This window comes from Typopeltis vanoorti, chromosome 3 (assembly GCF_054136105.1).
Source record: "Typopeltis vanoorti isolate ZY-2024b chromosome 3, IOZ_Tvanoo_1.0, whole genome shotgun sequence".
Lineage (NCBI taxonomy): Eukaryota > Metazoa > Arthropoda > Arachnida > Uropygi > Thelyphonidae > Typopeltis > Typopeltis vanoorti.
The window spans coordinates 35,548,584-35,573,834 of record NC_143551.1 but is presented as its reverse complement, the minus strand read 5'-3'; the positions used below and the strand labels follow the sequence as shown (position 1 = coordinate 35,573,834).

The 25,251-nt window shown below is 34.6% G+C and overlaps 1 protein-coding gene across 1 annotated transcript in view; it reads right to left on the bottom strand.

Moving 5' to 3' along the window:
* Positions 1-7,104: 7,104 nt before the first annotated feature.
* Positions 7,105-25,251, bottom strand: part of LOC150108044 (protein kinase C iota type-like) — a 203,758-nt gene continuing 185,611 nt past the window's right edge. The window contains exons 11-13 of the mRNA XM_090415541.1: positions 18,455-18,547; positions 15,181-15,293; positions 7,105-7,314 (exon numbers count right to left, since the gene is read on the bottom strand). Coding sequence (XP_090271667.1) covers positions 15,258-15,293; positions 18,455-18,547 — 129 coding nt within the window. The 3' untranslated portion in view covers positions 7,105-7,314; positions 15,181-15,257. The remainder of the gene's footprint in view (positions 7,315-15,180; positions 15,294-18,454; positions 18,548-25,251) is intronic.

The window sequence follows — 25,251 nt, the reverse complement described above, 5'->3', positions numbered from 1 at the left end:
GTTGCTCCGAGACTGCTTGGACTTTTATGCGAGGCTACTAGATGACTGACACTTTAATGTCTTTGCTTGAATGTTACCTTTTGACGCATGCGTTGTTTCTTGCTAGAACATAAGACAGAATTGTAATCCATTCCTCCTTAACGTGCACAAAATCGGGGTGGGGGGAGAAGTACACACGAAAGTTCTTTGAATTTATTACCTAGGATACTTTTTTCAATTTGCAGGAATCTTCGGGTTGCTTCATAAAGCATTCTTAGAATTATAGAAATTGCTTGCTGTATGTCTTTCTCAAAATAGGAAGCGTAGCATTCTTTCCGCACCTTCCATATACTTAAACTAGATACTTGAACTCATTGATAATGAAGATCTTCAACTTGTCCAATTTCGGTTGGTTTTGGAAACCATGTATAGTATTCCTTCTGCCGTAAATGTAGTCGATTTGGTTTTCTCCATATTTCCTTCGCTACTGGGAAGTGGCCGAAAGCATGCTTTGTGGTGTCTAATAACGGACATACTGAGCAATAGTGTCCCTATAGCCGGTGTACCTCCATCTCTTGAACACTTAGAGGGGCCACGTCGCAGACTTTAATGTTTCTAATCTCCTCTTCAAGTTTATTTACTGGCAATATGGGGCGTCTAAAAACAATACCTAAATACTCGATAGGCTTTGTAATTCCCATAAGGGATTTTTCCTTCTAGTTTCCATATCTAGAATTTGTTTTTTTCTTATTAAATTTGCAGGTCACTAATTTGACAATATTCATGTTGTCGAAAGTTGATTCATTGTTTTCTAGCGTGTCTATAATGTCGTCAACATAAACAATAGTTTTAAGTTGCATTTTAGAGTTGGAAATATCTATCACCTGTATTTCGTTCTCTTTCTACTATTTGCAGAAGAGGTTCCAAGGATAATGAGAACAGTAAGAAACTTAAGGGAAATCTTTGTTTCATCCCTTTCCTGTTCTTAATGGGATTTGATAGACATCCGTCTATCAGTAATCTGACTGAGGACCTGATATGTGTTGACGATTAATCGTCCCAGTTGCCTTTTACGTCTACCTGGCTTTTATTTAAGCATATGGCTTCGTGAAACTGGCAGGTGAAATGTACAATCACAATATCCAGAAACAAAATGATGAAAACTTAACATGTAAAAGTCCATTACATAAAAAGGCACAAACTGCTTTCCAAGTTTTCCTTTTGTAAAAAAAAAAAAAAAAAAAAAAGTAAACTTAATTACAACTACAGGTCAATGTCCAGGTTGGAAAGCCAACCCAATTCCTCATCCGTAATCTTGTGGATGTCCTGTAGGCCACCACCGTGAAATTGGCGCCCTGGGCAGTCGTACACAATACGACTAATCGTCTGAGCCACGGGAGAACAATCATCTGGCTGAGAATGTTGAACAGATAAGATGGCCGATACTATCGAACGCTTTCGCCAGGTCAAGTGAGAGTAAAACTATCGGCTGATTTGTACTAGTTAAGGTATATCAAATCCTAAGGAGAAATAGATTAAAGCTCGCTGCCCGGTTCGGAATTCCATAAGTTTGGGTTCTCTTTATAATTTCTTCCATTCCTGTTTTTAATCTATTATTAACGATTCTAAATAATATTTTAGAATCTAAATTACTTAAGGAAATTTACCTCCAGTCATCAATTGTGCTTTGTCTTACGAACTTCGGGAAAAAGAGAATGCTAGAACCAAATTCTGACGGTATCATTCCTGTTGGTAAAAATTCGTCAAATGTTTTTGAGAATGGGAGCCACCAAATCCCAGATCAGAACTACTTACCGAAGCCGTTCGGCCCCGGGGACTTCCTACTCCCGTATTTCATCGCTAGTTATGGGATCATCGAAACTTTCTTGTAGGTACGAGGGGAAGGATTCCATTTCCAAAATTCTTGGGGAGAGCATGTTTGACGTGGCTGAGAAGAGTTCACTATAATGATCTTTAAAAGTTAAACACTTTTTGAGTGGAGTTATGTATTTCAGTCCTCTCTTCGTTAAGTTGGTGATTATTCTTTAGTTTTTGTCAAGTACCTACTATAGAAACCCGCCGTAGTTTCTTGCGGGAATTATCGGTGCCTACCTCTGACTTCGCTCTCGGGGGGAGGAGGGATGTCTGGTTTCTCTTGCATACTTTCCTGGGTCTCGGCAGGCTCTGGTTGCAATTTTTTAGAAACTTTGCCCAGTGTTGTTTGATGGAATTTCGCATCACTTTAATCTGACTTCCGACCATGACTGGCGTGATCTTCTGATTTTAGAATTCGAGGCCTTCTAGAAGTTTCTCTTACTTTATGTTCTTCACAACGACAATATATCTTCCTCCGCCGAATAGTAGATGTTCTCCGCTTCTAGGATTTCTTTCAATATTTTTGTTATTCTTCTCGGCTCACTCATTTCGGGAATCGCGATCCCACCGTCCTTGTCGGAATTAGGAGCATGTTGACTCTTAACAAATTCTGCGTTAAGTGGGATTATAAACCCAGGGATTCTATAGAGTGATCTCTTAGCATGCGAGAATTTGAAGTAAAAGTTTTGCATCTTTCGGCACAATTGATCCTGCGCAGCATGTGCTAGAGATGGCACTGTAAGTGCTAATCCTGTACTGTTATTTTTAAATAGTGTATATATGCACACTCGTCGTTCATGATCACTGTAGAAAGATAGATTCACTTGTTTCTCATTTTAATTTATAGTTACTCCTAAAGTCTCTAGCGCGCCCTCTTTTATTCATATTTCCAAGCTTTTTTTTTTTTTTTTTAATGTTTCAACAGAATGCTCCACAAATCAAACGACCTCATACATCATAGTTACTTTAAAGAAATATTAAAATTCATAACATTGTCTACATACCACGTTCAAACGCATATTATTCGAACCTTTAAATAATGCATATATTAAATTCCTTTACGATAAAAGACCTTCATATGGTTAGAGATGAGGGGGGGGGAGGTCAGCTGATAACTGTCAGCTCTGCGATCTGGAGAGTTAAGATATTTGCATATAAAATAGACGTGAACGTTCTAAGATGGTTGGGAGATTACAGAATTTTATAAACATTTTTATTTTTTAAAACAACAAATGTATTCATAATAGATTATATATGATTCACCAAAGGGCTCATTAATTGATATAAATGTCTAATTAATATCAATTATCGCATAGAAAAAAATCATCCAAGCCTCAAACGAAGCATGGATAAAAGAAACTCCAATGTAAAACAATGCAAAATTTACTAAGAGTATTCTTTTAATAATTAGTGGGTATTCTTATAACTGTTTGTGTTATAACATCGTTTAAGTTTTTGAATGGGGGAATGTACATTTTCAGTAACTAAAACAGTAACTGCAGTCAGCATACATCTCTTTACGCTGTTACTATCACTTTCCTACATGACATGTTTTATGAGGGAGCTATTACTTATTTTTTATATACGTAAAACGTAAATATGTAAAACATTCGAGGAATTACCGATAGAGCCCATTGAGTAATATCACTTTAACTGTGGGTTTTTTTTTCTTCTTTTTCCGATTTTTACAACAACGTCCTCATTTTGGACCAATAGCGTTTACATTATCACGAAACCTTAAACAGCATAAAAACCAGCTGTAATCCACATTTAGTCGACAATGATTAAACCTTCAAACGTCATATTTACGATCGAAGGGAGCATTATTGTGCAGGAAAGCTGGTAACTTGAATTCGTAACAGAATATGCATAATTATTCAGAACATTAATATAGGGATCGAGAAGTCATAATTTTGTGCATTACGAAAATCATTATTTGGAGGTAGCAATAATTACATTGTCACTTCCAAACTTCATCACTGGAATATCCTCAGGCAAGAAGTATTCCCCAGGTATCTTCTCCCTCTCAAAATATGTGTGCAGATCAACGCACATACACTGTTAGCAATTTATATTCATAAATTTATGAATATAAATTGCAATTATGAACATAAATTGTTCATAAATTATGAACATCCTCTTAAGAACATAAATTTAGCAATTTATGTTCTTAAGAGGATGGCGTGCGCCAGTTCTTCTGAAAGATCTGCGGTGTATCTTGTCGTGCAGCTCTACATACTGCGGAAACATTTACCGGACTAGTTGTTGCTGTTTGAATCTCCAATATTGATTCTCTTCAGTGATTCTCTGAATGAGATAAGGCAATCAGTCTTATAAAAAGCGTTACACTGTCCAGAGGAGAACAATTGGGCTCACGGGTGATCCCTCTCTTACAGATTAATTTCAAACTCTTTCTCGTGGACAATGCTCAAGTGATTTGGCAACCATCATTCCTCCACATTCAGTTGAACCTGTTAATACAAAAGCAGCAGCTGCCCAGCATCCCTTTACTGTGCAACTGCAAACATGCTGAATCTGCTCTTCTGCTCTTTTATTCCGTCTACCTCTGTCCTCTGCAAAATAAAAAGATGAAAAAAAAAACCATCAATAAACTTCTATCTCAGTCCTCATCTGCACCTCACACATGGCACTGATGTGCTTTTGTCTTTCGACTTCTCGTGTATTGGATCAATATAAATAAATAAAAAGGATTTCGGCTAATCAAAGCCAGTATTTTAGACCGCTTCCGATGCTGATCATACCTTGAGCTCGGTGCATCCTGTAGACCTCAATTTTTTTCATGACGTCGCAAATTGCGAACTTGAAATGCCTAATAGCTGAAAATAAACGGTGACATTTTATCTAAATAACAGTTGAATATCATTCCCATTTGAAATGCTGTTAACTCTTTACTTATTCTCATCTTTCGACATACAAGACGAAAATGACTTCCGAGCTAACTAATCTGGATTTTATGAAGAAATTTGCACATTTTTAGACAACGTTTTCCTACAATCGACGGCTGTTCATTTTGTAAATCAGAATACAGATTTATGGCCCTGAGTTTAGCACTGATGATATTTTTAAATAATGCTTTATGATATTTTTCATTATAAGGTCCAATATCACTTTAGTTTTTGCATGTGACACTGGACAGATCTGCTGATAAGCAGTCAAAAGTAAAGCGTATAGATGTGGACTTTTTTTTTTTTTGATGCCATAAAATAAAAAAAAAAGTTATTTTTATTTCAAGTACTTGTAAATTCTCTGCTTACTGAAGACCCTGAAGATTGGAATGTTTTGTCTCTAGAGCTGGTGAACTGTTAAATCAATTAACCTCACTTGACACACACACACACACACTGAGATATACCTAGGGAAGAACTGGCTGCAGTAGCTTTGGGAAGAGGAACAATTCTAGTATTTCTGTTTTCAGGAACAGAAGAGGCAACACTTCTGGTAGTATATAAGCGCGAATAATTAACCTCACTTACATGCTAACATTGATCATATATTTAACACAATATAAACTGATCAATCACTGTGGCATCATTTGTTTAATTTTTTTGGCTCCTGCTTTGTAGATTTCTCCTGCAATATTAAGTCGTATTTGAATATCGTGATATTTAATTGCTTTGTTTGTGAAGGAATACCAAAAGCAAGGAATTCTTTGTTTGTGAAGGAATACTTGGAAAAGAATAACAAAAGTTCACCTGCTTTTTGAAGATGGGTTTGTTGCTTTACTAACGCTGCTATATTCATTACTAACGCAGCTATATTCATAGCATCATTTGCATGATTTTGTTAATTTTAGAAACCAAAATGCACGAATTCTAACAACGTATCATGATTTACGGTTGTTTGAGCAAACTGTTGCTGTTTAATTCGGTAAGCATCGCCTTGTCTGTCCATGAACAAAACGAAAATCAGTTAATCTCTGAAAAATAAATCCTGTTTCCAATACAGTTTTTATTTATGTATTTTAAAATTTATTTATTAAATTTTGAATGTCATTTGTTTTGTGGACATAAACATGATTAATTCATGCGATTTTGAATTTGAATTTTTTTTTTTTGTGTTGAGAGTAGATATATTTTATGACTAAGTTTACGCTTGTTTGAAGAAAAGGAATATAAAATATTATTTTCTTCAAGAATACAAACTACCGCGCTGTAGTGGTTTCAGTAAAATATGATAGTCATTTACTGCATTGTCCTGAAACAACTTTCAGGGCTTACTGCATCAAAAGGAAGAATTTAATAAATTTTAATTTTTTTAAAACTACTTTAATATAAATTATTATTATTACTATTAATTTATATAAATTTCTTCAGTATACGGCATGAAATAGCCGAGTTTCAGGGATGAAAAAACACTCTGAAAACAGGGTTAAACCAACACAATTTCTGACAATGTCTTAGGGTTATGAATCACATAATGTTGGCACTTGTCCGCTTCTCTTTATCGGTACCGATTACAACTATTAACGATCTTGGGCCAGCTATCTCTGAATTGCTACTGGTAGAGAGATTGAACTGTCCCTTAGTCTCCAAAAGTTAGATAGGGTTAAAGCGGCCACGCCTACTCCCAATAGGGAATAAACAGGGTTAGCGGATTTTTTCTTTTTTTTTTATGTATATAAATTTATATAAAATATTTACTTAGACTTTTTACTGGGGCTTTGTTGTGAGCATTAATCATAAATACTAATAGTAATGTTTTAATTCTATATTTGTAAATACTCGGTATGCATGAAAATTCATTACCATTATTATGACATTGGCTAAATTTAAATTAAATACAATACACTTTAAACGCAAATTATAATTTAAAATCACCAATTCACATCGACAGGAAAGTACACTACATCATGTATGTATTGCCAGATTGCTTGTTGAATAGGCAATAATTAACCTGTCTGTCTGTCTACATTACGCATGCCAATTACAAGACAGCATCTAAATTAGTTAGTGGCAGTTGTCGCAGTTCAGTTTGAAACAAAATGCGTTCTTATTGGTGCATCCAGAACTAGAGAGTGACAAGAGATCCTATCTCAGCGTCAAGGCGACTTAATTTGTACCGCTGTCGCCCAGTTATCATGACTATTGGTTGTTCACATTTGCTATTGGCTCCAGTTGTGATAGTCACTCAGCATTTTTCACAATAAGTAATGAAAGTGAGATTAATATGATTTACGTAGCAGTCAAATGATTTGCGTATACAAAATAAAGACAGTTCAGTATTTTGTTTTTAAATATTCACCCAAAGGTATCTTACAATATCATTTTGTTCGTAATAACATTCAGCAAAAACATTTCTCTTTTAACAAGCTTTGATGTATTATATAAATAATGCTTAACGAAACAAATGCAGTTTTTCAATCTTCCTTTTTTTCACTTTCATTTTCATAGCCATTCTGTCCGACAAAGTACGACACATATCTGATATAAATGCTCTAGTCTGGAAAAAAATAATAAGCATGAAATATAATTAAAGATAATTTCCTTCAATATTTATTTTGTAAATTAATCCATGATAAGCACATATTTATGAATTAAGCTATCATACTTGAACACTTATAATACATTGGAAAAAGTTTGGAGAAACCCATGTTGTCGTTCTCGATATTCCAAAAGCATTTGATCGTATCTGGCACCGAGGCCTCCCTAACAAGCTACCATCTTACTGTCTCCCTGCTGGACATTGTGATTGGATTTTCAGCTTCCTCTCTGCCGTTCGTTCGATGTCATTGTGAAGGGCTTCTTATCATTTATTTCTCAATTTCTCTCTTTCTTATCCATAGTTTTGGTGAGGATAGCACTCTCCATTCCTCTTTTTCATTCGATGAACCCCTATAGCAGTCAAACGATTGAAGCCTTAAGATCTTCCGTAACCAATGACTTAAAGACTAATCTCCTCACAATTCTCAAGTGGGTGAAAACTTAGTGAATTAGACAGACCTAATTAGTTAATAAGACAGACCTGAGTTTTAATAACTCAGGTCTGTCTTATTAACCGTAAGAAAAATCCTCCTTCAATCCACTTACATTTGACAATGTTCCAATATTCTTTGAGATCAACTTTCTCTTCTTGGGATGACTACCACATCCAGCTTATCCTGGCACAAACATATTACGTCCATACCCTACACAGCCTCTTAAAAAGTGTTATTTTTCTTACAAAACATTACTTCTCTTCTACTCAACGCCTGACACTTTGTAAGTCTCAGAACCCAAAACCTTCCTAAGAATGTGTGATGATATAGAGAAGAAAGGCGATCCGCTAAGGTGACATCTCTCACAGTCTCCCTTCAGTCACTTTCCTATAGGCACTCTGTTTCCGCACTATGCCTTTTTTATAGGTACTTGAGCACAGCTCTGCTGACCGATTTTTACACAAAAATCAGTTCATTTCATGTCGATTTGCATTTTGTTCTTGTTCAATTCTTGAAATTTTTCATATGACGCATATCTTTTCACATGTGAAATTTCCTCGAATTACTCGTTGTCTAACAACTCTCTTAGGTTAAAATATTTTCTCAAAAAATTAACGTGTTTTCTACATCTTTCCAGTCAACTGAACTTTTTAAAGTAACCAGGCCCAGCCCGAAGCAGGGGCAAAATGGGCGTTTGCCGCAGGCGGAAAAGTAAAAGGGCAGAAAAACTTTAAAATAAAAAATATTAAAATATTAAATTTATATATACATATTTCTAAAGATAATTATATTTTATTCTAATTATATAAGCTCCAAATAATGATTTTTATTTTGATAATCCTTGGGACAGAAATATTTAGATCCAATTTCATTTAGAAAATTTGCTCTTATAAATAGAATATTTTTATGTCAGTAGCAGTGTTTCACCGTGCAGTGGAAGTCATATGCCATGTTATGGGAATAAAAATATGCTGATATTATGGGAAAATAGTAGATCTTATTTGACAAGCGATAACTATATAGATTCCAATGTGCTCATGCAGCTAATATATTAAAGGATCTTGAGATAACTTTATATAAAATAAGGAATTTAAGAAACAAAATTAATCGGGAATTTTTATTTAGTAATTTAATATTTTAATATAAAAAATGATATATTAATAAATAATAAAAATATGAAACTTTTTGAAAAAATTAAAAATATTTTTTAAAACTATATTATAGTCGTATAAAATATTATTATCTATAATTATAAATCGTTCACATATCCGCAAAATTTTCTTACATGCCAGTTCGCTATCCCTCTATTAATGTGTATTATATTATTAGCTTGCTGAATGAATTTTGTTACTTCGTATTTATGAAGGTAACTTTGTAGTTAAATATGTGATTTATCTTAGTAATGATTTTTTTAAAATAAATTATTCATTTCATTTTCTTTGTAGCTATAGCCGTGGTTGTTTTTAACATATTTTTTATTTTATTTTACGAACTCTTGCATATATTTGAAATTGTGCCCATTGACTACTATACGGAGTTTTACGTTAATATTAAACAAGGTAATTTTTAATTTTGCTTTGCTAATTTACTTGTTTTCTTAATGCAGTAAAATCAGATAAAAAATTATTGTATAAAGGGGCGAGACTTGGCAAATGACGATTCAATTCTAATTTTTTTACGTTGTTTTGGGCCCATACTTTATGAAAAAAAATACTTTTTTTATTATTTCCGAAACAGACAAAAATGGCAGACTAGAGAAAAAAATGAAAACTCTTTCTGGTCATCAATACAGAAAAAGACGAGCAGAATGAGAAGTTATTCGAGCTCAACAAGAAAATCAATTGCAGAAATTTTTTAAAATTATCAGAAACAAAAGTCAGTGAAAGTGACGTTCCTGTGGAGTCCCCCACTGACAATGAGTCTGAAAATTCGAATTTGTGTTTAGATGATAATCAGGCTCTTGAGAAATATCTAATAGATTCGACTTCAAATACAAATGCCTCACAACTAAATTACGACCTTTTTTGACGATCCAGCTTTATGGTCAAACTTGTTCAATTCAATAATTGATATATTAGTAAAACGAGGTCCTCCTGCTGAATCAAAAGAGACTTTTTCCCCACGCGATGAACATAATAGAAGTTTTCATGTATCGCATTATAATAGGATTTTGATTAATGGAGAAACCATTAAAAGATCTTGGTTAATTTACTCAAGTTCAAAAAATGTACTATTTTGTTTCTGCTGCAAATTATTTTCTAATATTCGAACTATGAACTTAATTTCGGAAGGAAATAACGATTGGAAACATATGTCCCAAGTTCTTCAGCGCCACGGAAAATTCCAAGAAAATTTTAATAATTTTGAAAAATGGATTGATTTGAAAAAGCGTTTAAAAAATGAAACTACAATTAATCAATATCAGCTAAAATTACTCAAAAAAGAACAAGAACACTAGATGCATGTTTTAAAACGCATAATATCGGTTACTAAATTTCTTGTAAAAGAAAGCACAGCCATTAGAGAAAGTTCAGATACTCTATATACATATAATGATGGAAAAATTTGAAACTGATTGAATTATTCGCCGAATTTGACAGGGAATTACAAAAATATGTAGGACGCATAAAAAACAATGAAATTCACGTTCATTATTTAGGGAAATGTATACAAAACGAAATCATTAATATATTGAGTAATAAAATTTAAAAAATGTATCTAAAATAATGAATGCTAAGTATTTCTCAATAATTCTTGATTGCATCACTGATATTTCGCGGCATGAGCAAATGTCCTTAATTGTAAGATATGTTTCTATAAAAGAAAAAATGAAGAAATCGAAAATATTATACAAATAGAGGAAAGATTTCTAGATTTCATTAAAATTAATAATACAACAGGAAGTGGTATGGCTGAAGTAATTTTAAAATTATTAGAAGAAAAAAACTTAAATATCCGTGGTCAGGGATATGACAACGGGTTAAATATGAAGGGGAAGAATGCAGGGGTACAAGCACTTTTCCGTGTTGTACTCGTTCCTTGAACTTGGTATCTACATTGCAGCTTGAGTGATGCAGCAAGCTGCAATGTAGATATGGTTTTATTTTTTGACATTATTCAGTCAATCTAAATTTCTTTTCTTCATCGAGTCATCGATGGGAAGTTCTAAACCACGTCCAAAATTTTACTTTAAAACCTTTATGCACGACGAGATGGGAAAGTCGCGTTGAAGCTGTAAAAGCAACACGAAATCAAGTAAAAGAAATACATGAAGCTTTAATTTTTATCACAGAAGATTGCAGCTTAATTGGGCAACAAGGCATTAAAACAAAATTGGAAGCTAGTTCGTTAGCAAAAAAAAAAAAATTAATTCTTTCAAGTTTATATTTAGCACATTTATTTGGTATGACATTCTAAGTGAAGTCAATGCATCTAGCAAACAATTGCAAAATATCTCTTGCAATATTATGGAAGCCTTGAAATCATTACATATCACGAAAAAATTCTTAACGTCATACAGAAACGAAAATAATTTTTTGAAAGTTAAACACTAAGCCAATAACTTTGCTCTAAATATTGGGTTAAACGCTAATTTCCCAACTAACGACAGCACTCGAGGTGTAAAAACTCAATTTGATTATGTATGTCCTGACGAATCAATTACCAATTTTGAGCGACATTCTCAAATTAATTTTTTTAATGTAATTCTTGATTCAACAATAACATCAATTACTGAGAGATTTAAATAGCTAAATAAATATGAATCAATTTTTGGGTTTCTCTTTAACATTGGTAGCTTAAAATTTGATAATGATACGGTAAAAAAAAAAAGCTTGTTTCGACTAAGAAATTATTCTGCCTGATGGTGATCAAAAAGATATTTCACCAATAGATTTATTGGATGAATTAAAAATATTGTCTCGGAGGATATCAAATAATTATTCTCCCAAAGAAGTATTAAATTATATTTGTGCAAATAACTGCATAAGTCTGTTTCCTAATTAACTACGAATTCTTTTAACAATCCCAACTACAGTTGCAAGTGCAGAGTGCAGTTTTTCTAAATTAAGACATTAAAAATTATTTGAGGTCCACAATGTCCCAAGAGAGAGATTAGATGGCTTAGCCACTTTATCTATTGAAAGTGACATAGCCGAGACATTAAATCTAGAAGTAGTAAAGTCTTTTGTGAAATTAAGGCTAGAAAGGTTTCTTTTTTTTTTTAATAATTAAAATTGTTAATTTTTAATTTAGATTTTTTTATTTGTTTCGTCATGTTTAATGTGATTTATGTAATATTTATAAATTGTGTTAAAATTATGTACTCATATTATATAATAAATACAAAAATATTGAATTAATTTATTATTATTTATTTATTCACTATATATAATTTTTATATATACATATACAATTTCGACCGAAGGGCGGAAAAAAAATCTTGCACACACTCAAAAATTTGCTCGGGCCAGCGCTGAATATAACCCATTTGAAGTGTGCTTCAGATCATGGAACTGCTTCCTGCACAGTTTCAAATACCACACTCAGTTGGTGTGTATACAAGCTGATTCAGCAAACCATTCCTTTTGTATACCCTGTTATTCTTTTTACAGTTTTATTTAGCGAATAATTTAAAGTTGGTGGGATGCATTCGCAAGAAATTTCCTTTTAAGATCAAATCGTTGTTTAGTTGATTATGTTCATTAATTCTCCAGCTAACAAACCGAATTAAAAAAAAGTAACACTGTCGGTAACGTTATTTATCTTTTGAAATAATATTACCGCCTAAAGATGACAAAGATTTAATTGAGAGAACGAATCATTTGTATGAAAAACACAGTAATCATAACCACCGCTTTCGGCACGTGCCCACAAACTGACAAGCGTACGAACAGTTTTGCAACTATTGCGCGAGGTTAACATAAAATAAAAGTAAGTGGTATGTTAAAAACGGGATTAGTTTCAAAATCCGGGAAGTTTTCCAGAACAGTTACTAATGCAGGGCAATGAATTAGAATCCGGGACTGTCTTGGAAAATCCGGCCGGTTGGTCATCCTATTCATTCCATCTACAGGGTGTCCCAAAATTCACGCAAGAAGTAATTTTGATAGAAAACACAGGTTTTTAATTAAAAATTGTAATTTCTTATTGATTCATAAAGTATACAGTATAGGGTTATGCATGGAATAGCATATCGAGTAAATGGCCTCCACGGCTTTGCTGGCACATACGCACTCTTTTGTCGAAATTTTCCATGACCGTTTTGCATAAATGTGGCTGAATTTCGTTGATACAGCGCTCAATTTCCTCCTTCAAAGCGTGGGTGGTCGTGGGCTTGTTGGCATAAGCCTTAGACTTCAAAAAACCCCAAAGAAAAAAGTCCAACGGCGTTAAGTCACATGATCTGGGCGGTCAATTCTGATCACCAAAACGGGAAATTACACGACCAGGAAATGACTCATGTAGTAATTGAATTGTTTCTCGGGCTGTATGGCATGTGGCACCGTCTTGTTGAAACCACATGTCGTCCACATCCATATCTTGCAATTTAGGCACAAAAAACTGGATTATCATGTCGCGATAGCGAGCACCATTAACTGTTATTGCCTTACCAGCCGCATTTTCGAAGAATAGACCGATGATGCCTCCAGCCCAAAATCCGCACCAAACAGTGACACGTTGTGGATGCATTTATTTCTCAACAATCACTCGTGGATTTTCTGAACCCCAAATGCGACAATTTTGATTAACGAAGCCATCAAGATGAAAATGAGCCTCATCGCTGAAGATGATTTTGTTCGAAAAATAAGCATCCACTTGTTGTTGTTCCATAATCCATTCAACGAACTTTCTTCGCTGTGTGTGGTCAGTAGGCTTCAGTTCTTGAATCAATTGAACTTTGTAAGCACAAAGATGCTTACAAAGCATCTTTATGCTTACACAAATCTTTCGTGAGAATACGCTGTAGAGAGCTTCTCGAAATGCCCAATTCAAGACCACGGTGCCGAATTGATGTTCCTGGACTCTCAGCAACACTCTCACGAACTGCTTCGATGTTTTCTGTTGGACGACTTGTTGAAGGACGGCCAGAGTGTATAAGATCACTAATTGATCCAGTTTCCTTGAATTTTTTAATTAATCTTTTCACAGTTGATGAAGTTAAATCACTATTCCGACCATATTTTGTACGAAAATTGTGAGCCGTAGCTGCCAAACCTTCATTATTTTTAAAATATTGCTCAACAATGAAAATGCGTTGTTCTTTCGTGTAGCGCTCCATTTTTAATAACTCTGAACTGTCAGCTGTCACGCTGTCTTTTTTTTTCTCGTTGGCAACACTTTACCGCACAAATGGCGCTAAGTTTAAATCTTGCGTGAATTTTGGGCCACCCTTTACATATATTCTTTAGAACATCCTCCCTCCCCCCCCCCCCCAGTCTGTTTTTCACATTCCCCAACACTTTAAGAAACATATTAATAGATTACTTCTTTCTCCTTAATTATTTATCCACAGAAGGCACTGTTGTGTTATAAGTCTGGTGCCATCAAAAAAAAAAAAAAAAAAATTCAGTTACACAACACGATATTTGTTAGTGTTTCTTTTTGTGGTGGTAGTGGGGAGGATACTAAACTCAGTAGAATAATTATCTCCTCTTTAAAGTTATGAACTTACTGCTTCGCGTGGGTTTCTGTAATTACGAAACTCCCATACAAGAAGTCTGTTTTCGTGCACGCATTTCCTGATCAGTGCGATTTTTTTTATCTGTTTTGCATCGCCAACAGACGTCCCTTCACTGATCTTAGCTCACATGCGGTACTAACATACCATAGGTTTTATAACCTTTCACTGGTGAGAGAAGGGAAAGAAAAAAAAAAAGTCACGTCACTTTCGGACATAGCAACCTATCAAATGTTTAAGCTTTGCTTATTGTTTATTATTCCAGAGCAAGTTAAGATCTTGGTTTCTCTGACTGATTCTCAATGTTCTCAAGTTTGAAGGATTTATGTACATATGCTCTTTGTAGCCTGCTGCTATGCCTCTATGCTACACCCTGTCGACGATACTGACTGAAACGATTCTTCGCGGCCTACACATGAAGTTTTCACTATAGGGCAATCTGTTCAAATACACTCCAAGATAGATTATGCTGAGTAAAATATTTCGATGGCTCTGTTTTCTGGAAAATCTTTACGGCAAGGAAAGACGCGGTGAATCTGATTGTGCTAAAAATGAAAATATACTTTTCGTTTGCTGCTTTCCTTTTACATATTTTATTACAAACATTTCAGTGAAATTTCTAAGAAAAATTTAGTATCATATATATATATATATATATATATATATATATATGTATATATATATATATCATTTCATCATAATGAATACTTACCAATCACGAGAACTTCTAATAAGTTGGGAGCACAACTAAAATTCATAAACAAAAATTCCAGTATTGATGAAAGACTTTCAGAATCGCCCACGATAACTGCAATCTCCCAATCTCTATATTCGTATATAAAACCATCATTTTAAGCAAACACACAAACAGCATAAAAATTTCATAAAAAATAAACGTTTATTAATTTCAAGAATAATTTATAAACTTAAAAGTTATCATTTATTTTTGTTATAATTTTGTGTGTATGTGTGTGTGTGTGTGAGAGAGAGAGAGAGAGAGAGAGAGAGAGAGAGAGAGAGAGAGAGAGAATACTATGGCACATTACAGGTAGATTAAGGTTGGTGAACCCTATTTTACAGCTCAATCATGATATTGTTCAAGCAACTTCAGTCCTCTGACTTATCTTAGCCCTTCCTTCCTTTCCTTTCCTTTACTAACTTCTATACCTCATATTTTCTCATTACTTGCAGTCTCAACGTGCTTTTCTGTTGTGTGAATGTTTCTTCAATATCTCTCTTCCCTCTTATAAAACTCTACTTCTTCTTCTATATCTCTTGCTTCCGATACGTCTTGTAATGTCCTCACCCATTCCGTAGGACAACCGCGAAAATGACATGATATTTGCCTTTCGGCTGAAATGCCCTAGATTAGATTCCCATCTAGGATGTAAACAACTTTTATTAGGATTTTTCTACTGAAGCTGAATTAGCCAGTCTGACACAAACACACTGGCGCTTTTCATCCCACAAAACAGACTGGAGAACATGTACATGAGCTTTACAGACATAATGATTGGCATCGATCTCACAGCATTAGTTGACTTAGTAGAAATTGCAACTAGACCAATAAGTTTGGTTGATTGGCTGTGTGAGTAGTGCTTCTGCTCTCCAAACTAACAGGGGGCTTGTTGGAATCCACCTGCCGATTTAGATGTTTGTGAATGTCACACATTAAAAGATGAAATTCATCCATCGCCTAAAAACCACAAACGTCTAAATCCAGAGAAAGATTTCTACAAATACCCTTGAAAATGATCCATGTTATCTCTAGATGGAGGTTACTGGAATATTATCTTTCGGACCACCAATAGTACTAGCATGCGACAGGATTATAACATTTAGCGTGTTGGATTTGATATATATATATATATATATATATATATATATATATATATAAAAAGCTCTCATCCTAGTAAAGTGAATAATCTGCCATATTTTTAGTTCAAAATGTTAAACCCATACCAGACAACATCAAATTGGCTCCATCCATTCTGATCAAGCGAAGCAGCAATCCGAATTCAGTTAGAAACATACCAGTCCTTTATAACTCTGCCCAAATTTGCATTATCAACAACAACTGAATATTTTTCTTCAAACTATTTACGATATAAATTATCAACAGTTAGAGCGCCTCCGTAACTCAGTCAATATAGACGAAGCGTTTTGGTCGGAAAACCAGGTTCGATTCCCGTTTATGACGTGAGGAACCTTTATCTGGTCTCTTTAGACTAAAAATGAGTTAGCCGGTCTCATACAGAGATAGGAGTTTTTTCTCCGGAAACTCGAGTTTTTCGTCAACCAAAACAGGCAAACTGGCCTCGTGAACACGGACTACAGTCAGAAATACTGCCCTTCGGAGATGCAGCAAGGAGTGACGATCCGGTTGCATTAATTAGCTGTAAGCCACCTCGGTAGGGGACGGGGGCTCAATTTATCCTAGAATAGGATGAACGTGTAGATATGATGATGATTGTCAACAGTTCGTTAATAGTTCACAGTACAGTAACGAGGGTATGAAGCGCCTGTGGCAAGTGTCTAACTTGGGCCCCCTAATCCAAAAATGACAAAAATTTTGAAAATTTTAAATGTAACAAGTTAAATTTTACTAAATGCAATATGTTAAATACTTACTATTAACCTCATCAAAATGAATTGCAGTGTGTTGCAGAATTTGTGTGTCTAAAGCGGCGTATTGTCGAAATTTAAAAATACAATATAAAATAGCGGGCTTTTATATCTATTTAAATATTTTTATTTTTTTTTTTACATTTTTTTACGTTTTGCGGCCAAAATCTAGTTGCGCCCGTGGCGGGCGGCTCTTTCGCTACGCCCTTGTTAGGCGTGTCGAAAGAGCGTTAGATCGTACAAATGCAATCCAAATTCATAATTTTGTAGATGTAGACTATCTCACTTTTCAATTAAACACTGGTACGACTATTGCTACTTTTTGATATTTACACACAACCAGTGTTCTTTTCATTAATTTCAATATTAAATTACCATATTCATTCACCACGTTAGATTTTAACACTTAGCCAACATCTGTCTTGGGAAGAATTTACATACACACGCGCGCGCGTGCGTAAAAATACAAAATTCAAAAATATTATATCATATTTTCTTTCTTACTTTTTTTTTTTTTTCAAACCGAACTTCTTCGCATGGCACAACAGTCACATTAGTTTAAAATATGAATGCATTAACATGACCTAGTTTAATTTAATGTGATGATCGTCAAAAAAAAAAAAAAAAAAAAAAAAAGATAAAGAAAGGAAGAAAATTTGTATACTTTGCTGTTCAAGCCTCTGACCTGAAATCGATTTCAATTTTAGCCTTGTTTCTCCTCAATATAATAGCACCGATTTTAAGTTTGACAAGTGTCATGAGTTTAGAAAGTTGAATGTCTGACTCTCTCAGGTTTACACCCGAGAATAATCCGGGCCTTTCACAATTGAATGGCATTGAAACCTTATTAAATATTGGTGTCTTTAATATATGGGCCGGGTTGAAATCTGTGAGAGTGATATTGCTAACAGTCAATGATTTCAACCATTGATTTCAAGGTTAAAAATGTTTTTTCTAAAATATAATATTCATTTTAATTTAATTCTTAAAAAATCTTTAAAAAATTATTAAATACCATATTAAAATATTTCGAAATTTTAATTACTTTTTGTGTCAATCGCGATTTCCGGTTAGATAAATAAAAAAAAAAAAAAAAAACGGAAAAGAAAAGGAAAAGAAAAAAAAAACGGACTCGCCTGTTTCCTACTATAAGGGAATAAAAGCCGTTAGGTGTTTTTTTTTTTAATTGTTAGATAATTTCACATATCATAATTGTAAAAATTAAATAGCACTTTCCAGAGTTAACAGTCCAGTGTGTGTTTCATTGGACTGTTTACTCGGGAATCTTTCTTCTTCAACAATAAAGAAACACCGGTTAGTTACCATGTTTTTCATAAATAATGAGTTTCTGATTGTCTTACCAATCGTTGGAAATTTACACCTTCAAAAAATAGATGATTTTCAATCTCTGCAAATCCTATCCTTGGTTTACAACCTAATCTTTCACGAGGATTCTGCAAAACAACACAAAACATATTTATACACACAGTGAAACAGTGAAAACGCTGAAAAAATACTCTCGATTGAAAAGTATACACATCTACCACTAATTGCCGGGACAGCCCTGTTATTTGAAGTTATGGAACATTTAAGGTTTGTTAATAATATAAAAACCGGTGGACAGATAGCAAGAAGCAGTATTTCATCATAGCAGTTGAATACAGGTGGTATGGCAACACGATGTGAACTCAGTGACTTCGAGAGAGATGTCATCGTGGGCTGTTATATTGGTGGCATGTCCATACGTGCCATTGCCGCTCAACTGGAGCATCCAAAATCAACAGTTGGCGATGTAATCAACAGATGGAGACGTTCAGGCTTCCCTAGTGCACGAAAACACCCATGGCGGCCGCCGAAAATTACTGGCAGGGACAGGAGAGTGTTAAACTGTGTGGCACGCAAAAACAGGCTACAATCGACACAGACCATCCGTGATGAGTTTCAAAGCACCAGCAACACCATGGTGAGCACTAATACTGTACAAAAAAAAGACCTCCATTTACTAGATTTCAACGGAAGAGTAGTGGCACACAAGGCGAACATCACAACAACAAACAAGGCGGCTCGTCTGACCTGGTGCAAAGAGCATGTGAACTGGACAATTGACCAGTGGAAAACCGTACTCTGGAGCGATGAATCAAGCTCCACCTGTTTCCAGTCTGATGGAAGCTTGTGGATGTGGAAGCGGCCTGGTGAACGCTTGTTACCACACTGCGTTGTACCCACCATAAAGTTTGGTGGTGGAAGAGTAATGGTGTGGGGTGCATTCAGCTGTTTGGAGTGGGCTGGTCGTTGTCCTTGGTTGCATGAAGGCAGCTCATTTCCTTGAAGTGCCTTGGCGTGCACTGCCGCCTGACCTCAATCCCATCGAACACCTGTGGGAAGAATTGGAGCAGCGCGTGAGGTCCAGAGCAGCACGTCTTCGACGTGTCGCTGAACTCAGAGCTGCTTTGATGGAGGAATGAAGACAAATTCCACCTGATGTCTGCTGTACATTGGTGGAAAACAATACTTAACACAGCTCCTAGAACTGAATGGTTTCAAAACTAAGACAATTAAGAAAATTCTCAGTGCAGCACCTACAAGAAACGTAAATAAACAAGACTTCGAGAACGCAGTCACCCTTCCTTATATCAAAAATGTAACAGATAAATCAGCCAAACTTCTCTACAAGTTCAACATAAAAGTGACTTTCCTGCGACTTGAAAAAATATCAAAATCTCTTCATCCTCCAAAACCTCCACATCACCCAATGAAAAAAACAGGAGCTTATAATATTCACTGTTCCTGTGGCATCTGCTACATAGGCCAGACGGGGAGATCAGGAGAAATCCGCATGAGCGAACATCAAAAGGGCGTACAAATAAAAAGAGAGAAAATAAGTCTGCTTTGGCATTTCACACAGCTTCTACTGGTCATGATGTACTCTGGTACAGAACAAATATGTCCTACATTGATAAAAACTGTTTCACAAGAAAATTCAAAGAGGCAGCAAATATGATTAAAATTCCTACACAATGCAACAAAAATGAAGGCTTAACTTTAAATCAAGTTTGGTCAGCGTTTATTAAAAATGTACCTAGTTCAGACCTCGAACAGAGTGAAAGTGAACCACAGAACGCCACATCAAATAGCATGTTTCCAGCTAACACGTATTAACGGTTGTATAGATCTGTTATTCGGTTTTTTAACGAACTTTTTTGATGTTCATAATACCAATAAATGAACTTGTTTTTTCGTTATTTCTTAGTTTGTGCTTTAAACTGTTAGTTATCTTTACCCCTGAAGATGTTAGTCTGACGACTAACGAAACCTGTCGGGTTTGTTTTTTAGTACTTGTTTAGTTTTTAAAAAACAGTCTTTTTTAAATAAAAATGTGGTCACAAAACTATTGAATGATTCGATTGAAGACAAATTCCACCTGATGTCTGCTGTACATTGGTGGAAAACCTTCCTCAAAAATTAAGGAAGTGATCAAAGCCATATGTGGACACATTGCCGCACCTAGGGATGGGGCCAAGGGGCCCTGGCCCACCCCAAAAGAAAAAGGGAAAAAACACTAGAAAAATTTCCAAAAATCTTTTCCTAATTAAAATTCTTTTTTTTTTTTTTTAAATTTATGTTGTGTAGTGTCTTCTATTTCTATGCTACTTATGAATTAGCGGTCACATAAGTTGGGAATACCCTATAACTCTCGGCAATCCTGGCCGTTGTGAACGCAAGGCGAACGAAGTAGTGCTCGGGAGCTACTTCGTTTGACCGAGCCGAGCAAGAGAAGATCACGGGTATCATGTATTGGCGATCACTGCAGATGCTCAGTCATAGCTCGTATGCAATGCGTAGTGTGCATTCTCAAATAATGTACTCAACTCGCACCCCCAAGATTAAATCATGAGTGCTCACCCCCCCCCCCTCCAAGATTAAATCCTGAGTGCGCCAATGTGTGGACATACCGATATTAGAGTTCACCTGCTGGTATCAATTGTAAATTGCTAAAGTGTCCGGACAATTATTAGTAGATAGTGTATTTGTTTATCATTAAATGAAAAATGAAAATGACTACATCAAAAATAAAGAGCATTCCATTAAATGGAATATTAATAAACACCCATTATTATTTGATACAAAATAAATAAACATGTTTGTCTTTGAATTTTTAAAATTTCCAAATTAATCCAGAGCTTAAGAAAACGCAAACTTGCCTCGGTAAGACAATATTTAAAAGCCACAAACCTTAAGAATATTTCTCTCCCTTCAAAGCAGAGAAACCGGGCAGATAACAGAAGAATTACGAAACACAGTGAACATAGGACTAAATTTACTATTGAACAAATGAACAAAAGGAGGCTATTGAGACATATTAGGTTCTAAACTACTGTCGTACAGCGAATCACTTTTCTTTTTTTTTTCCACTTGTACATGTATCGTTTAATAACGATTTTAAGCAATTATATTATTGCGTCAGTGAAGTAAATAAAGCATTTATTTACGTCAGATATGCAATCAAAAAATTTAGAATAATTGTCGCACACGAAAAAGTTATTCTGAGTAGCATGGCTTAAGGCAGTGTTCCCCAACGTGGGGCGTACACCCCACAAGGGGGGAAATTTGAACATTCTGGGGGCCAGTTGGAAAATGATGTTACATTCGTCACCCCCACCACCGATATAGTCAAAAAATCACCATTGTCGGCGATAAATTGTCGATGTTGCAACCCTGACTTTCAGAGAAAAAAAGCTGACAACACTAGTACAGTAGGCAACATAAATACAATATCAAGAACTCTCAGAAAAGCAAAATGATGAGTCTATTAGATCTTTATTCAACATAAAAGGAACAATGGTATGGCTTTGTGACGAGACAGAAACGAAATACCGAAATGCAACTAGTTTTGCAAAAAATTACTATTGTCCTTCCCGTCGTCACATTTAGTTGAATGTAAATGACTTGTTACTGACAAAAAGAAATCATCTGAATATCACAAACCACGGGGATCTGAGATTGAAATTGACAAAATTAGTACCTCAAATAAAAAGTCTTTGCAGCAGACATCAAGCTCAAGAATCACATTAACTTGGATTTTATTTTCCCGAGTTCAGTTCTATTTATATTCATTGAAGAAAGTCAAATTAAAAACAGTTTTACCTATGCTCCTTTTTTTTATTAAAAGTACCTATTTATATTATACCTTTGTAGAACTTGGCCGACTATTATGCTAAAGGAGAGGGGGATCAAAATCTTTGAACCGTTGAGGTGGGGGCATGATCCAAAAAGGTTGGTAACCGCTGACTTAAGGGAACTCTAACCAATTTGGTCATCAGTTCTTGTATAATTAGGCTGACCATACGTACTGTTTTGAACGGGACAGTACCGTTTTTTTTTTTTTCATATTTCCCGGCCGTTTTAATAAAAATGTCAATTTTTTCAGGTTTTTAACAAAAACTATAAATATAATTTAATAATGGTCAATCATAAATTATTATTCATAACCTATAATCGTATATCAATACCATGGATATCAGTAATTTGTATAACAATGGAGTCGCAATGTTCAATACTAAATATAAATATCTGTGATTTATTCAGAGAAAATAAAAAAAATACGTTTGGCAACACTTGCACGTCTCAAACACGGCGTTGTTTCTGCCATAGCATTAGTTTTGCCTTTCGTCTTTCTTCGTGCGGTTAGGTGCCGTAGAGTGCAAACGCCACTTCTGCTGAGCTACACAGGCATCGACATTGATAAACAAAATTTATAAATCAAAATTTTCTTTAGTACGTACCAAATCAGAAGCAAGAATTACCAACATTTTATCATCATACATATTGGGCGAAGTAATAGAGGATTTGAATAAAACAAAAAACATCACAGTCAGTTTAGATGCATCAAACAAAAAAGCACATCAAACTTTTTCTAATCGTTGTGCGGTACTTTTTGCCAAATTGTGATCTACAAGACAAAATTATAGACTTTATTTCCTTACCTAGTGAAACATCCGAAATGTGCTATGTTGAAGGAAGTGACAAATTTGCCTTACAAACAAAATTGTTGCTTTGGGTGCAGATAACATGAACACCAATTTTGGTGGTTGCAAAAGACTTGGCAAAAAGAGTGTGTTTACGTAATAAAACTTTATTATTGTCTTACGTTTTCATGCATGCACGATGTTACATAACTCTCGTCCCGTTTTGGCCATCCCAATATCCCGTTTTTGTCTCTAAGAATATGGTTAGCCTATGTATAATGAAACCTGTGGAGTATCCATAACTATAGAATAACACGTTTGCCACAATAAAATAACTTTCATTATGTAAATATTTTGTCTTATGTATCATAAGACATCAGTACAATTAACAAACAATAGGAATTGAATTAGAAAAGAGTAGAGTGTATGCTTTTATTGGAATCCCTCTAGGTATACATACAGTCACGTGCTGATGGATTAAAACTATCTAGTTTTAATTTTAGGCAGAAATTGAAATTAATTAAATAAAATTTAAATATATAAAAGATAAATTTATTTATTTATTTACAATTGAGGATAACAATTTCTCAAACTTTTGGAACAGTTGTAAATTTGGGTGATGAGTTTATAGCAATGAGTTGATATTTTTTCATAATTTTTGCCAGACGTCCAGCGATGACTCTAATATATGGTATAGGAGTTCTGTGGGCTTTTTCTTGTCTGGGTTGCTCTATAGAAGAGTAGTTGATTATGTTTGGGGTTCTTATTGGATTATATCTATTTAATAAGGCTGTTTCGTTGATAATTTCCAATTCTTGTTTTAGAAATTCTTCAGAAAAACAAATCTTGTGCGTGCTCTGGATAATTAAGATTTTATGATGCCATATTTTTGAGATGGATGGTGAGTTGATGTATTTTGGATATAACACCCTGAAAAAGTTGATTTTTGGTAAACCGAAGTGGAAATGGATCCATATTGCTTACACTGGATGTGTGTGTGTGTGTGTGTGTGTGTGTGTGTGTGTGTGTGTGTGTGTGTGTGTGTGTGTGTGTGTGTGTGTGTGTGTGTGTGTGTCAAGCAAAGATATATCTTTTGATTTTGGTGATTCCTTTTCTAGTGTAAATTTGATATGAAAATGCATGGTGTTGATTTTTTGGTAGAAATGAGTAGAGCTCTGATTCGGTGAGACTCCAAACTGCAAAGACGTCAACAATGTTATTCAGCCAAATTACACGGTCAAGAGCAAAAATTCTTTCCTCTAGGTCAGTTGATGGAGAGCCTATGACACGCGTGTCAGCACTGACACACTTGAGGGTTTCAGGTTACACACCTTGGATGTTGAAAAATATTGGTATTCTGATGAAAAATCTGCGATAAATGGTGTAAGATCGCTCTCAGTTAAGACGAAGGTAGGTTTCAGTTCATTGAAAGAATTATATTTTATAGTTAGCCTAAATCTATTCTATTTTGTAGTTAGCCTATTTCTATTTTATTTCGTAGTTAGCTATTTCTATTTTATTTTGTAACTAGCCTATAAATAACAAACGTTTTGAGTTTACGTTTTCTTTCTTAATCATTATAATTTATGAACAGTCATATGATATTATAAAAACTTAAAAATTATTATCAATATTATATGATACAAACTTATAAATACGTGCTTTATATATTATAAACTTAAAGTTTTCATTTGACTTCTGTGTGAAATTACCGGTAATAAATCTAGCAACCATGATGAAAGAAGTAGTGGTAGTCTTGTATGGTCTGCCACTTAAGAAATTTGAGTTGCTGGTGTATAATTCATTTCCAGTAATTGTTAGTTCTTATTAATTATTACTGCTTAATTACCGCTGTATATAATTGTGCTCTTTTTTTAATTTGTGAACCCTTTTACAAGGGCAGCTAGCACTAATAAAAAACTAAAATTATCACAGAAAGGAAGTGCAAGAAATTTCTAAGATGCCTGAACTGAACAAAATGTTGTTATTGATAGAGGCGATAAAGTTCTCTGTAAATTGTGTGGTCAGCTATCTGTAAGTAGAACTTGGAATATAAGACATTTTGAAACTAAGCACAAATGGCTCCTAGAAAAAACTTTTGCAGAAGGGAAAGAATACATATCGCAACATCTAAAACTGACAGAATCACAATCAGGGACTTTAATTAAATTTGTTTCAGAACCTTCAAATTT